At 39.4% G+C, this 15,783-nt stretch overlaps 1 protein-coding gene across 5 annotated transcripts in view; it reads right to left on the bottom strand.

Moving 5' to 3' along the window:
* Positions 1-14,841, bottom strand: part of LOC149022353 (uncharacterized) — a 29,878-nt gene extending 15,037 nt beyond the window's left edge. Inside the window, exons 1-3 of one of the 5 annotated variants that reach the window (XR_016172426.1) lie at positions 14,482-14,840; positions 13,125-14,355; positions 12,918-12,991 (exon numbers count right to left, since the gene is read on the bottom strand). Coding sequence is in view for 4 of the 5 variants with exons in the window: in XM_089150486.1 (XP_089006612.1) it covers positions 13,133-14,353 (1,221 nt within the window). In the remaining variant the exon portion in view is untranslated. Of the gene's footprint in view, positions 1-11,798; positions 13,004-13,124; positions 14,356-14,481 lie in introns of those variants that run through there. The other 4 variants (XM_089150486.1, XM_089150483.1, XM_089150484.1 and 1 more) reach the window with 4 other exon arrangements.
* Positions 14,842-15,783: the final 942 nt, after the last annotated feature.

Raw genomic sequence — 15,783 nt, 5'->3', positions numbered from 1 at the left:
TCAGTGGGAAACTTCATCTTCATATGTTTTGGTGAGACTATAGCACCTAGCTTTGTCAACGAAGGCCTATCGAGGATCATGTTGTAGGCAGGAAGGTCCCGAACCACCAGAAAGTTTACCCGAATGATGGGTTCTTTCGAGAAATTTCCTATCGAAAGATGTAACTGAACTGATCCCTCGGCTATGGTAGATGAACCAGCGAATCCATAAAGGTGTGTTGAAGATGGCTTCATCAGATCTTCCTCAAAATTTAACTTCTGAAAAGCCTTATAAGAAAGAAGATCAGCCGAAGATCCTGTGTCTACCAGGACCCTGTGTATCTCCCTTCGCCCAATTTCTACTTTGATAACAATTGCATCATCATGAGGCATGCTCACGCCTCGTTCATCTTCTTCATCAAAAGTGATGGGAATTTCTTCCACTTTCTTTCTTTTCTGGGATTCTTCTAATCCCACGAATCTTGATTTTGCTTTCAGCTTCCGCAGGGACTCGGGTCCGGGTCCTCCGAATATAGTGAGAATTGGGGATCTACTAGGTCCTGCCAATTCCTTCCCTATTTTAGACTTTGGAACCTCGACTCGACGCTCCCTGCTTGTCGAACGATCCCTTTTTTCATTCGTCGTTCTCTTCTCATCCTCCCGAACTTTCAAAAAACTCATAAGATGCCCTTAATTGATTAATCTTTCGATATCCACCTTGAGGTGCCTACAGTCATTAGTGTAGTGCCCAAAATTTTTGTGAAATTGGCAGTATCTCTCCATATTCTTTTCTCCGATCTTCGTAACTATCTTAGATGGCCATTTCAAAATATCTTGATTATTTATCTGCATCAATATCTTCGATCGGGGAGCATTTAATGGTGTATACTCGTCTTGATCAGGTGATCACCACCTCCAAGTCGGACGTGACTTTCTGGCCCGATCACGATCCTGAACAGGCTGTTTTTGTTTTTGTCTTTTCTCAGGGACCTTTTGTTCCTTGGTTGCAGTCTTAGACTCTCCTTGTCGTGCATCGAGTATCTCTACTACTTTCGCCTTCTTTTGACACCTTTGCACTAATTCAGCATAGGTGGAAGGCATATCCTGAAGTAGATATTCCAATAGCTTTCGGTTGGTTAACCCCGTAAAGAGAGCGGTTGTTGCCACCTGTTCATCCAAATTCTCTATCTCCATGGTGACTTTGTTAAATCTCTTCAGGTACTCCCAAATCGATTCATTCCCTCCATGTTTGATTGTAAGAGTGTTTCCTCCGTTTTCTTGATTTGGATACCACTCTGAAAACGTCCAATGAATTGCGGGCAAGGTCGTCGAAATCATTGATTCTTCCCGAAGGAAGATTCGAAAACCACTTCTGGGCTGCCCCTGTTAGGGAAGAGGCGAATACCCTACAAAGAATTTCGTCAGAGTTTCCAGCTACCACCATGGTTTGCTGATAATAACTAATATGGGCAGTAGGGTCTCCCGAACCATCAAACGCTGTGAAAGTTCGGAGTCTAAAATTATGCGGAAACACGAATAGGGCAATTGCATCAGTAAAAGGAGTCTTCCGGATGTCTGAATAAATATCATCAAGTTTTCGCACTTGGGAGAGTTGCCCCAACCTTTGGTTTATGTTGGCAAGCTCTCGGCCGATATGCAACGATCGTCCATCCTCTGTCCAAACAGTTGCTCTTTCCGATCGCTTGGACGTTGGAGAGTGAGTACGAACTCCTCTCGGCAATCTCGTTCAGGATTCGGTTCGGCTGGCCTGCGGCCTATCATACCGATCGTCTCTTCTTGGAAATTCGCCGGTTCTCAAATCTCGGGCTCGCCGTAGAAGGTCCCTTTAAGCATTTGGGCCAAAGTTCTGGCCTTCTATTGGTTGTCCTTCCTTTTCGACAGAAATCGCCCGAATGAGTGGTATTCGCTCTTCTGCTCCTCTCGCACGTCTCCGGGCTTCTACTTGATCAGGAGCCTAAGGAGCCACTACCTGTCTAACCAATGTGCAGATCATATCCTGCATCTCTAGGAATTGGACCTACATTTGGTCCACTTGATGCTGAAGAGGATTCGGATGGTTTTGATGTTCGATTCCATCAACTCCGTCTCCACGTATTTCAGGGGGTTGGCTTCGTTAAGGAACATTTGATGGATTATTATCCCCAGGAAGTGGTGGGATGTTTGCTATCCGCTGAGCTGCTACAGCTGCTGCTGCAGATCTGGTTACCATGACTTCTTGAAGCGTTTTCCACAGACGGCGCCAAATGATGCGTCCAGAAAATGTTAAGCCTCCAAATTCCTTGATGATGGCCTGCAAAACAGAGTTAGATGTGGCCCAACCGTGGGGGTCGGGAGGCCACCTCCGATGCTTAAGTCAGTTACTGAACTAATCACCAAGGCTCTGGCAAGTTGCAGAGCATAATAATGAATACGTAATCGGGGAACGATTTAGATACCTCTGGAGTAAGTTGATCATTTGTTTATATAGACCTTACCTCCAATTCTCGATCATTGAGTGAAGTCTCGATCTCTTTCGGTGGCCGTCCGATCGTAGGGTTTCCTTCTATATATTCGGAACGCAAGTAGTTACCAATCTCGGCACGATTCCCTCACTGCTTTGCTGATAGTTGCCTCCTACAAGTCAACCTCGTCTACCGCATGGATTGGGAGATCTTACCAGACTGATCACTGTAAATGAGGCGCCTTTATGATCATTAATTTAGGTTTTGGTGGGTCCCCGTTACAGTGTAACCTGGATGAAGATTATAAACCCGGTCCAAAGGTTCGGTGCAATTTTCCTCGTATCACACATGAAAACTCCCATGACAATACTTCAGTGGATAATTCATCTCCTGCTTCCCTCATGCCTACTCAAGGGTACTACTAAAGGACAGGGTTCAACTTGTGGTCAAGGAGGAAATTCTAGTAAAAGTACTTCACAAGGATCTTGAGACACTTAAGGACTATAAAGACCCGCCATAATTGTGGTTGTCTTGAAAATATAAAGCTGTTTTGTGGAAAACTTCATGGTAAGCCTACACAATTTGCTAAATACAGTCACCACTTTAGAGTCTACTGCTACTACTACATCACCACCTAAAGGTAAGACTTTGAGAATGCATAATGATGACTATGTTTGCTTTACCCAATTTCAGGCTACTCAATCACACCTCTCCACTGCCATCTTTGTTCAGATAGGTAATGCCACCGCTTACCTTTCATCTACATCTCACTGCTGGATTATTGATTTAGGAGCTTTTGACCGTGTAACTGGGGTGTTTCGCTTTTTCGCTTTTTTCTTTTTTTTTTTTTTTTTTTTTTTTTTTTTTTGCAAGAGTCAAAGACATGGGTACCATCCACCTTACCCCTTCGTTATCCTATCTTTAGTCCTTTATTCACCTGACTTCCCTTTTAACTAATCATCTATTCATGAATTCAATTCCACTTACAAGTTACATCTACACTATCACCATTTCTTTTGGTGTGTCTTTTCACAATTATACGACGATGAAAGGCAATTGGTATGTGAATCTGGGAGACTACATTTGTTTGAGGACACATCACCTATGGCATGTTCTAGTATCTCTCTTCCTCATCAAATTCACTGCCATTTGGATCATCCTTCATTAAAGAATTTAAAATTGTTGGACTACCATTTTCATTCCCTCCAATTTAAACTATGAGCCTTGTCATATAGGAAGCTTCACCGAGCTATTCCGTTCACATTAGTAAAGTGTGCAATTTCGTCCTATTTTCTACCAAGACTTTATTTATCTCTTAAGCAATGGCTATAGTTGTCCTAATGGACTTTGCAACATCCCCATACCCATGCACCACATGATGCTTTAATCTTTTAATCCCTACTTTGAGATCTCTCTTGCATAAATTGCACCTAAAATGGTTTCTATCAACCAAATCTAGCCAATGCTCATGCTTCCACCTTTAGGTCTTTTGACTTGGCCTTTCTCTTTGGGTTTTTAAAGAGATCAAATTTGTCGTGCTTGCATTCTCAAACACCCCCACTACTAGCAAAAGGTTTCAAAATATCACCATAGCCACTAATTGAAAAATCAAAATATCTACAATTAAAAAATAAAGGGTAATTTTCATCTGGACCCCCTGAGGGGTTTGGTCCAAGTCACTTTTAGTCCAGTTTAAGTTTTCTTTTGCATATGGCTCCTCTGTGGTTTTAAAAAATGATTAAATAAGGACACACTTAACAAAAATAGTTAGTTTAATAAATTTTGTGACAAAAATACCCTTGTGTCCGTTGGACTTCTTTTTATTATTTTAGTTTTAGTTTATTAAAATAGATACTATCAAATTACCCTTCCGTTCACCCTCTTCACCTCTTAGCTTTTCATCTTCTCCTCCTCCACCACCACCACCGGCATCACTTGCAACTGCAATTGATGAACCGACAACACCAGAATCGCCTTCATGGTTCCCAGAAGGTAGCACCACTTGAATTCCCCGACGAATCAGAAACCCCCACCATGACTGAACTTTGCCGGAGAAGAATTACAGCTGAAAAAAAAATCTCTGTTTGAAGAAACAGCAGAAGGTGAATTTAAATGGGTTTCTTCCTGCAGTAGCAGAATAGCCAGGGAGGGTGAATTCTCCGGAGTAGTCTTAGGTGGGGCTCCCGACTTTCCCTCCCTTTGCTCAATCTTAAAGTTTTTGTCTTTCAGTAATCGAATCTTCAATCCCGACTTGTTTCTTTTTGTGTAAGAACACAGGAACATCAACTTGGGTTCTCTTAGTTGTTATTAATAATAATAACAAGGACAAGCAGCCATTGAGAGATAAAATAGCTTCCAATCCCAAAGGGGTCGATCTAATACTTCACTCTCAACAGCATAAACCAAAAGTCAAAGATTCTGCAGGTTTTTTCCCCAATTTGCATTCCTAAAGAATGATTTAAACTGTTGCAATGAAGTGCAAAACAATAGCATAAATGTAGAGCAGTAGTAATAGAAGTTTAGGTGAGATGGGAAACAACCATTATTGTTAGGGATATCTCTTTCGTCTGGAAAATCTAACCACCATGTGTAATAACGTTGAACCCCTTCTCTGATGCGAAGAATATCAAACCAAGAATACAAATTAATACACAAACCTCTCTCTTTCTCTCTCACTGAATGTGTTTTTCTCCCATTTTCCTTCTGGGTTTGGGGTTGAGGTTGAACGACCGTGGTGGGTGTTGGCGTCAGAGATGGGTTTTGATTTGAGTTTAGGCTTTGAGACAGATGTGGAGCCGATGAGGATGAATAGGAAAAGGAAGGAGAAGGACCAGATTAAAATCGAGCATGGCCGATTCAATTTAGAAGCGGAATCACCTTCTTAATCTTGAAACTGTGAAATCTATGATTTCTTTGCATTCTAACCGGTTCCACTGCTGCGGGTTTTGAGAATTTTGATGGGAGAGTATAGGAATCAAATGTTCCAACTCCATTAGCAGGTTAAGAGAGCTCAAACCTTAACTACTGCACCAGTTCTTTTCCCAAGATGCAACTATCACCAGGTTAAGAAAGCTCAAATCTCTGTTTCAAGTAATAAATTAAAACTAAAATAATAAAAAGAAGTCCAACAGACACAACAAGGGTATTTTTGTCACAAAATTTATTAAACTAACTATTTTTGTTAAGTGTGTCCTTATTTAATCATTTTTTAAAACCACAGGGGAACCATATGCAAAAGAAAACTTAAACTGGACTAAAAGTGACCTGGACCAAACCTCAGGGGGTCCAAATGAAAATTACCCAAAAATAAATAACTAATTAACATCATAGTATGAAATTTCGCCTCGCCATTTTGGTATTTAACAAAATGAAACCATGGCCGATATTCTAGTCTACAACTTCTGCAAATTTCGGCAATTTCGAGATTCGGCAAAATTTCAAATTTCAAGGGATTTACCATATGTGGCTTATGGCTATAGATATGGACATGGTGGAGCATATGGTGATTCATCTACTGATTTGAGTAGCGTGTCTGCATATGGGTATGGAGATGGATCAGGTGCATCATTTGTGGACTCCATCTTTAGATATCCATCAGGACCAATACAGCCAATTATGCGGGCTCCATGTTACAATCCATGGCCATTCGACACATTCCCTATACTAGGATATCTATTTAATGTTGATAATGATACCTATACAAGGGCAGTGACGGACTATATGGATAACATTATCCCCACCATGTTATGGCATGCTTATGTTTAGTACATATATATATATATATATATATATATATATATATATATATATATATATATATTTGTGAAAATGCATGTTTCAGACTTTGAGTTTTGTCTGCATATAGCTGGACATGTGCCGATCAAGAACACAACTGTAGGTTAGCTTTTAGGCAAAAATAACACTCCGATTATGTTTATTGACCTCAAACTAGGCTGGACACCTAAAACCACCCCAAAGAAAACACTGAAACCCCATTCAAATTTGAAGAAAAAAACAAAAGAAAATTTCGCCGAAATTTTGGCATCGGTGTTTCGGCACAAGATGAAACATAATTTTGAACTAGCATACAACAAATCAACAAAATAATTCACTTTAATTCTTTTAAACCCAAGAAAGAAAAAGAAGTAAATTGTTTATATCATCCAAAAAAAAATCCCATTGGCATATATAATCAACCTAAATTAAAAAAAATAAAAACAAAAATGTGGATGGCAAATCTGGAAGAAAAAAAAAATTTAAAGGCATATACAATCAGCCTAAAAACTACATATAATCATCTTGTTGAAATCTTAGGTTATATTCTATTATTTTAGGTATTTTCCAATTACTATTTTATTCTTGTAAATCTGCCCCAAGAGACCAGGGGCAGCAGTGGTAGTCTGCGTTAAGTGAAGTTGTGAGCTTGTAATCCTTTCTGCAATTAGGAAAACCCTATTGCATAATCTCTTGTTCAAAGATAACCTATGACTCTCTACTCTCTGCATCTTCTCTCTTCATTCTTCTTCTTCTCTGTTCATAATTTAATCACAGGTTTTAATTTCTAACGCGTCTAAAACCAATCAACATATACAATCAGCCTAATACTGAAATTTCCCTTTCTTACAATCGGCAAATACAATCAGCCTAAAAATGGAGTGAAAGGCATACCAAAACTGAATAAATAGTTAGGCTAAAAACCAAATGAAAGGCATATACAATACAACATCTAAAACTAAAAAGAAAAATATTCAAACTATATTCCACATGATGAAGTACAGAACACGGAGGCAGGAGGAATCAATGAAAAGAGTTACTAGAGTCGGAGAAGATGAAGTTGCCGGAGGAAGGAATTATAGGAAAAAATAATGTCTATAGAAGCCTGAGAATAAGCAATCTACAACGATTTTGACGAAAAAGAAAAAAGAAAAACGCCGCAAATGAAAAGAAAGCATCGAACAAATATAAGAAGTAAAAAAATAAGAAGAACAGAAAAAAAACAGAGGGAGACAAAAACACCATTTCCAACTAAGAATCTTGCCAGAATATGCCTTCTACTAAGAGAACACCTCACTGGAGTGGTTATAGGTTGTTGGAATCAAGTATAGGGCCTACAGCAAGGTCGCCAGTGTAGCAGAGTGGAGTGGAGCTGCAACTATTATGAGCTCTAGCATGCCTCATCGAAAAATAAAAAATAAAAATAAAAATAAAAAAGGTAAAGAAAAAGAAGAAGAAGAAGAAGAAAAGAAAAGAACAGAAAAGAAAAGAAAAAGAAACTTTCGATAAAGAACCTCGCCGAAATAAGACTTCACCTAAAGCTTAAGGCAGAGATAATCCAATTGCTGAAGAAGAGAGGGTATGTCGGGCAATGGGAAAAAGGTCGAGAGTGAGATGAAACAACGAACGAAATTTTAGGTTTAGGACTTTGGATGTGTTGGGGAATGCCACATCAGCTTCTAATTAATTATGATGATGACAAACACAAAGAACTAATGTCTTGTTTAAATTGTATCTAAATAGATCAAGCCAAATAAACTATATCAAGAAAATAAAACCAAGCAAAGGAGGATCAAGACACGAATGAATGCAACCAAGACATGATTGAAGAACAAACACATGAGACTTGATCAGCAATTGGAGCATGTTAACTTAATGCTTGAAGACCATATGAAAATTGAAGAATCAAGAAGGATCAACCACGATTAAGCGCACTTAGGACACTCATAGACATCTATAGTTGCACTCACTCATACATTATGTTCATTGTATCGTTTGACCTAGGACATGCTAGGTAGAATCAACTTGGACATAAGGTTGGTTAGGAGGACCCAAAACCCAAGAAAAAACAATTATGGCACTGGTGTCTTAAACAGCTTATCATTTTCTCCAGAATCGACAAGCCGTTTGGAAACAAGAAGCCATTTTAAATGAAAAGGCTCACCTCTGAGCACATATACATCACCAAACCTAAACGGAATGGATCAGTTCGGTAAGGCACACCATTTATAAATGGCGAGCCGTTTGAGTCCAACAGCTATATTCCAACGATCAAATCCTCAAATGGCAAGTCAGGGCTCACTATTTCAGTAAAAATGTAACTGTTTTCTATCCGTTATGACTCATACCAATAGGGATTTTTGCACATTATAAATACCCAAACCCTTCAATTGAAGACCTCTACCAAGTGCTCATAACCTCCACTTCCCCCAAGTGATCAAAGCTTGTATATTCACTCTCAATCCAAATGTTCTAGCCTCTCACCCTTGTATACATTTAAAAACTATTCCATGGAATCAAGCCTTTCAAGTTGTGATCAAAGCTAAGGTGATAGAGGGCTTGTTGGGAGTTCAAGCAATCCCCACGTGGTGCAGACATTGCATTGGGGCATTCATTCTCATTACATCACACTCACCCAAGGGGTAAGGTTAGACATGTAAATAGATTCGATTCGGCTTAGATACACCACTATCCGAATTTGAATCCGATAAGAAAGTTCGCTATTCGAATTCGATCCAATATTCGGCAAATATTTTTAAAGGGTATCCGAATTCAAATTCAAGACTATCGGATATTCAATTATTATCCGACCCACAAAACTATCCAATTACTGGTTGCCACTATCTAAGATGACTGTGATCTGAAGAACCTGAGTTTCAATGAAGTGGTGAAGATCGTCGGCTTTGAGGGCTGACCCATCAAGCGTCGGCCATTTTCGATGTAATCAAAGAGGATCTAACAAAGGAAGATCGTTGGCTTTGAGAGCTGACCCATCAAACTCAGCCAAACCACCGTCGGCCATTTAAAATGAATTCAAAGACAAACAGAGCCATGTTCTTACTAGCACTATAAGAAGCCCAAGAGCCCCAACGAAATGGGAGAACAGTAAGGTTCTGATGAGGAATCACCAATATACGTACCCGAAAACGCAATCTAACCCTCTAGAAAGCCCTTACGGCTTGTGGAACTCAGATTTAAAGTTTAGACCATGAAAGAATCACTTTCAAGTGGACTGGGTGTTTTGCATTTCAGAGAAGGGCTTCCATTTAACTACCGCGAGCAATGGAATCTCAAATAAGGCCTTCCACTTTTCGGATAAAAAGCTTTTGCCGCTGGTAGTTGTTACTTGCCAACTACCATTGGTTGATGGGAAATACTGAAACATTAGGGTTTCGCCATTTCGATTCTTCCCAAGCCAAAAAGAGTTAAGGAGAAGAAAAAAGAGATTGCATCCCACAGGTCTAGTTAAACAATGTGTCTAACAAAGTTGCTAGAGAAATTATTTTTTAAAACTTTTTAAAATAAAACAGACAAAGCCATGTGATGCATGTGTGATGTTACTCGAGATTATCTAGAAATATCAATTTTTTAAACTTAAGCCAAGTGATGATGTGACAACTGATTATATAGAAATTTCTCACAATGCACTAAAGAAAGTGGAAGGAACTTTCCCAAGATTCAAAATCATCTTTGTTAATTAAATCTATTAAAAAATATATATTTTATTCTAAACGGATGAAACATTATCCGGATAATATCTGATCCTTTTAGCAAATATCCGAATTCGAATCCGTTCGGTTATCGAGCAGATACAGATATTTTCCAATAAGAAAAAATTTGGTTATCCATTTACAGGTCTAGGTAAGGTGTCACGCCTCATGATAGTTAATATCCTACCTTTGTAATTTCATTTCTTGTTGTAATTCTAGTTCTAAGTAGAATTAGAATTGTAAAATGGTGCTCTTGCCCCGTCAACAAAGATTATAAAAATGCACTCTTGCCCAGTTAACAGAGACTGTAAAAGGGTGTCCTTGCCTTAAAAACAAAGACTTGTAAGGGTTTAATTCTCTACCCACTATATTAAAAAAAAATCACTAGTGGAATAATCTCTTAAGGCCAAGAGTGGAGTAGACGTAAACTTGCAAATTCAAACCACTATAAAATCCTTGTGTTATGGGTGATTTTATTTTGTATCAATTGTCTAATTAACTTAAATTGCAATTATCTTAAAAATTGGATTGATCTACTAGTAGTAACCTATTCACCCCCCAGGTACATTTACAATGTGTATCATGCGAAGTGATGAAGAAGTTAAAGGTTTTAGGGTTTTTTTTTTTTCAAAAAATACAAATTGAATAAGGCAATCACACCTTGACTCTCGAGGCGTCTGAGGTGACGCCTTCGAAGCCAATCTACATTACAAGCCTTAGATTTAAAATCTGTGTTAACAAATTAAACAAAAAAAAATACAAATTGAATAAGGCGATTACCTTGACTCTTAAGGCATCTAAGGCAATGCCTTGGAAGCCAAGGCACCCGCCTCATGCACATCACATAAAGCGAGGCACGCCTTAAACTTTTGATGTATCCAAAGATGGGCCCCCAAAAATTGGGCCAAAAATCAAACCCAAAAGATGCACCTAAGGCTGGCCGAATATCCCAGGGATATTTGGTGATTTTCCAAGCCACTCTCTCTTCTTTTAGGGCCCAACAAGGGTCTTATTTTGTTCCCCATGATCCTACGGTCAAGGATATAATTTTTATTTTTTTTTTCTGAGGAGTCAATTAAGAGTTATAGTCTATTAAAGTCTGTGTTGAGTTGTAAGGATAGGGTTTCTTAATTTTAGGAAACCTTATCTTAAAGTGGTTTTATTTTAGTTAAGTGTTTGTTGAGTCACAAAAAAAGTGTCTGTAAGAGACACAAATCGAAGGGCTAGTTTAGTTAAAGTTCGAGAGTGTTCTAAAATAGGAAAGAGTTATTTCCTTTTTGGAGCATTAGTATGAGTTGGTTTAGTTGAGTTCTAATTTAGCAAGTATTGTTCACTTATAGGCCAAGTTACCAACTTGAGTTTAATTGGGTTTGCAAGGCTATAAATAGCCTAAGTCTTAATGTAAGTGTCAGTCTTGATCATTTAATGAAAATAGAGTTTGAGGATATTGGCTTGCGAAAGTCATGGGATCCTTAAAGGACAACCTGCAGCAGAGTTTGTGCATTATTTCTTCAACCTCAAGGTCTTCAATCACTGATTCAAGCATTCTTCAGAGAGCTTTCAGCAATTCTTTCAATTCACAAGTAAGTTTAACCCCAGCCTTCTTCCCTCTCTGTCCACAGCCATCCCAGCCCCTCCCCTTTAGTTTCAGACCTTAAAATCACTCCCCTCCCAATCGCAGGTCACCCCTACCACTTCCCCTCACTTTTCCCTACATCCTAGGCCTCTCCTAGAGTCCGCCAGTCATCCCTTTCCTTCACTTGTTTCTGTGCAAGCAGCAGCAGTAGCCCACTAAAAACCCTACTTTTCCAGCCCCTCTAGCCCCTAAACCCCAATCCTAGGATCGCACCAAGCCTAGGACTGCATTCCCCAAGCCCTTAGCCCTTTCCAACTTTTAAACCCTAATCTGAAATTTTCCTGCAATTCCTCTTCTACATAAGATGCAGAAAATTGTAGACTTCCAAAGAATTTTCAAGCCTTCCGTACATTCTTTCCCAATTCAGTTCAGAACCTTCTGAAAACCTAACAACAACCTAAAACCACCCAAAACCAGTAACTCTAGGCCTACTTTAATCCCTGGCCAAAACCCTAAAACCCACCACAAAGCCTAACTAGCTGCTGCAACCATTGTAGACGATTCTGAAAATGAACCCTAGACCTGGGTTTACATCAACTTTTGAGTCCTGCCCGGACACCTAGGCAACACCTTGACAACTATGTCAAATAAAACTGGCTTTTCATAGGGATGATAGAAGCATTTAGATGGTAGACCACGCTTCACATACTGCTTCCGAAGGCTACAGGAAGTGATCCAATATGACTATGACTTTTCATACAGATAAAAGAATTATACATGGTCAAATTGGCTCGCAAATTACTGGTAAGAACTAAACACCTCAGCTTCATTTCAATAGGGACCTGGGTCCAAAACATTGGAAATGAGTATATAGTAACTCGAACAACCTAGTACACAAGAAAAAGATATGGAGAGCAGGCTATCTGTTGATCTAGAAGGGTCAAAGAGAGTGAAATCGATATTACTAATTGCAGGGCATAAATTTATGCCAAGAGGTTATGGGTTAAAGTATGCAAACAGTCAGAAAGAAAGGGCATGATCAGAAATCTGGAAGAAACCCCTCTTGATGGAAACCATGCCACAACTAAGGCACTAGAGCACTTGAGCCAAAAATTTGCCCATGGAACTGAAGGCACCATGTTACATCTATGAAGTCCTCAGTTCAAGAATAAAAAATTTGGTGCGGACCAAGGTTTCAACCAGGGAAAAACCAAAACTTGTTTGAAACTTATTGAAACCTGGTGTATTTGCATAAACCTTGACATGTTACTGGCTTATCAATACTGGTTCACACAACTAAAACTTGTCAAAAGAACTAAAACTAGGTTCATACAAGTTGGCAAAAATTGGACAACATTTGGTATTCATTGGACAGAACTATCAAAATTTCAGAAGTATAGTTGAAACTGGTTAAAACCTGTTGAAACTTGATAATTTTTAAACTCCCTAAGGTTTTGTCTCAAACCTGCAAAACTGAGACATCGCCGAAACCTGCAGCATAGACTGAGATTTGTTTTAGTTGCTATTCAAGGCGAAAGTATAATGGTCAATTTCACCCAAAAAAAAAAAAAAAAAAGAAATCCATATGCAGATAAGTCTAAAAGGTTATGAAGGAGCATTGTACCACATGCATCATTCACTCATGTTCTCAGCAGAAATATCAATGTCCTCATCATCTTGTCGGATTTTTGCAATCTCAGCCTGAGTTCTCTCCAAAATCTGCCTCTTCTGCATTTCTAAATCTCTATGGAACTCCATCCTCATTTTTTCCAATTCCACCATTTGTTGCCTCTTGCTGTTTTCAATATTCTCGTAAATCTCACTGAACTTTTGAATTGAATCTGCAAGCAACCTAAATGAAGAAGACCCATCATCTGCATCCTCTCTAAATTTTGTTCTCCTAGGTGGAAGGCCATCAGAATCATCCTCCTCAGCTCCAGAAGACTCTGAGTTCCCAGGACTGTCCCTCATCTCATCCAACCCGTTAGAGCGATTTAAATAAATTCTTGGGTTCATGAAGACATACTCTCCTGAATCAAAGCCGCAAGAAAGCCCAGGTTGCCTTGGTGATGCTGTCATTAGCTTATCCATTTTCTTAAAGTAAACCCATTTACTTGTGGTACTCCCAGTTTCTGCTAATCTCATCCTCTCCTTCTTGTACTTCTTCTTCAATGTATCCAACCGATTACGACACTGAGTATCTTTCCTGACAGTATTTGAATCTTCTGACACCTTACTGGCAACTTCGAGCCATTCATCAGAACGAAGACTCTTCCTCCCGAGCTGAAGAAATCGATCACCCCAAGCATCTAATAAAACAAAAGTCTCATGTTCCGTCCAATCAACTGGTGAATTCCGTGCACCATAAGATGGTTGTGGTGGAGGAGCAGGATCAAGAGGGGCTGCTACCCGTGGTGCAAACTCATAACCTAAAGCTAAATTCTTTAATTTCCGTTTCTTTCTGTGTCTCTCAGAGTATTCTCCATCTACTCCAATTCTTCGTTGATAATTGTATCGCCCATCATCATCATAGTCTTCATCTACCTCCAATCCTACATCTCGTTGGGTAAAGTTTTCTTCATCTTCGTCACCCTCTTCTTCTTCCTCCTCTTCCACTTCCTCTTCTTGTTCTTCTTCATCTTCTACTTCTACTTCTCCGACTTCTTCTTCTTCTTGCTCTTCTTCCCCTTCTTCTTCGTCTTCTTCATCTTCAACATATTCACTATCATGGGGCTGAGCGTAAGAGGAGTTGCGCATCGAAAGCTTCGAACGTTGAGCAGAGCCAGAATTTTGATGGTAATTCACACGGAAACAGTTGGGAGGATACCTTGCATCATCCTCCATATCATCCATTTCTGAACCAAATACCAACAGTCGAAACACCAGTTCATACAAAAAAAAAAACTTTATTACCAGAAAAAGGAACCTTCTGAATCGATACGAAAAGTCATACTATTAGCAAAGAAAAAGAAAACCCTCACCTTGAATTACTTAATGACCTCAATCCTGCAATCAAATTGCAAAACAGCTCATAATAAGATCTTTCAACCAAAGGATCTGCAGATCTGATCGGAGGCCGATGAACGGTGTCTCTAATCAAAAATAATAGATTTGATGATGAAAGCGGACAGCACCACCACTGAAATCTGATCTCCCGAGAATGAAATAACATCGACAACCCTAGGAATCGGAGAAACCTATTAGATTTCCGATCGGAGATAGAGACGAGAGCCACGTCGAACGAAAGGGCAGTAACTGTCCGACGTGGTCGTTTTGGGCCTATCATTTGGGTCCTTAGCGTGTGGACTTGAAGCAAAAATGGCCCATTCATGGATTTTTATGGCTCTCCAGGAAGTCATAAAGGCAACATTCCAGGTTTGGATACTTTTTTTTGGTATTTTTTTCTTTTTTTTGGGTAATCAGAAGGTTATGATATTTACGACCAAAGGGGGCTGAGACAGGGAGTACTAATGTCTTCTATGCGTTTCAATTTGGTGCTCCAAGTGCTTTTGAACCGCCTCACCAAAGCTGCCATGAGTGATTTGTTTATCAAATCTAGCTTACGTCAGTTTACTTTGCTAGTCACATCATTGTTCCTGGTAAGGCAGACATGCATTTTGCTTACAAGACATCTTGGAAGCATTTGGGGCTTAGTTGGGCTTGTGTTTTAATGGAAGCTGTGAAACTCAGCCCTAACCTTGATTCGGAAACTCTATTGTTTGTAGGTCCAGCAACCCGAAGTAAGGCAAGAAGTCAGCTTTGGGCCATTTCAATAGAATACTTGGTGGCTGGATTGAAATCCATGAGTGTTGATGTCAATGTTCCATTTATGGAAACTACACCCTGTTGAAGATCGGATTAGTTGATGAACTTGGAGTGCTCTCTGTATTGGTTCGAAGGCATTTCTACCTACTAGGTATGTCACTTTAAGTGTGTGCAAAACCCCTTGATGTTTGGACTTGATCTGAGCCTTCAATTTTCTATTTTGAAATTGTTGTTCTGATTGGTCGACTCATTGGTCGACTGGACCAATCGACCAATCAATCGACCAATTGATTCTGTTTTTGAAAATTAGGTCGTGGCTACTCTATTTAAGTATAATCTCGGGAATACTCCGCCTCATCTGCCTCCTAAGCCTCTGGAATGAGTTAGAACTTCATTCTAATCAATTCCCTTATATCCTTGGTTGATATCTCGCAAGAACTCAAGTGATCTCCTTCCTCCTGCATCAAAGGTATGTTTATGTTCTATTTTTCTCCCATCTCTGATTTTCTTTTCTTTGA

Source organism: Hakea prostrata, chromosome 3 (genome assembly GCF_041222555.1).
Source record: "Hakea prostrata isolate BN-2017 chromosome 3, UWA_Hpros_2, whole genome shotgun sequence".
In the NCBI taxonomy this organism is placed as follows: Eukaryota; Viridiplantae; Streptophyta; class Magnoliopsida; order Proteales; family Proteaceae; genus Hakea; species Hakea prostrata.
The sequence above is the reverse complement of the archived record's forward strand: the minus strand, read 5'-3'. Positions and strand labels throughout refer to the sequence as shown.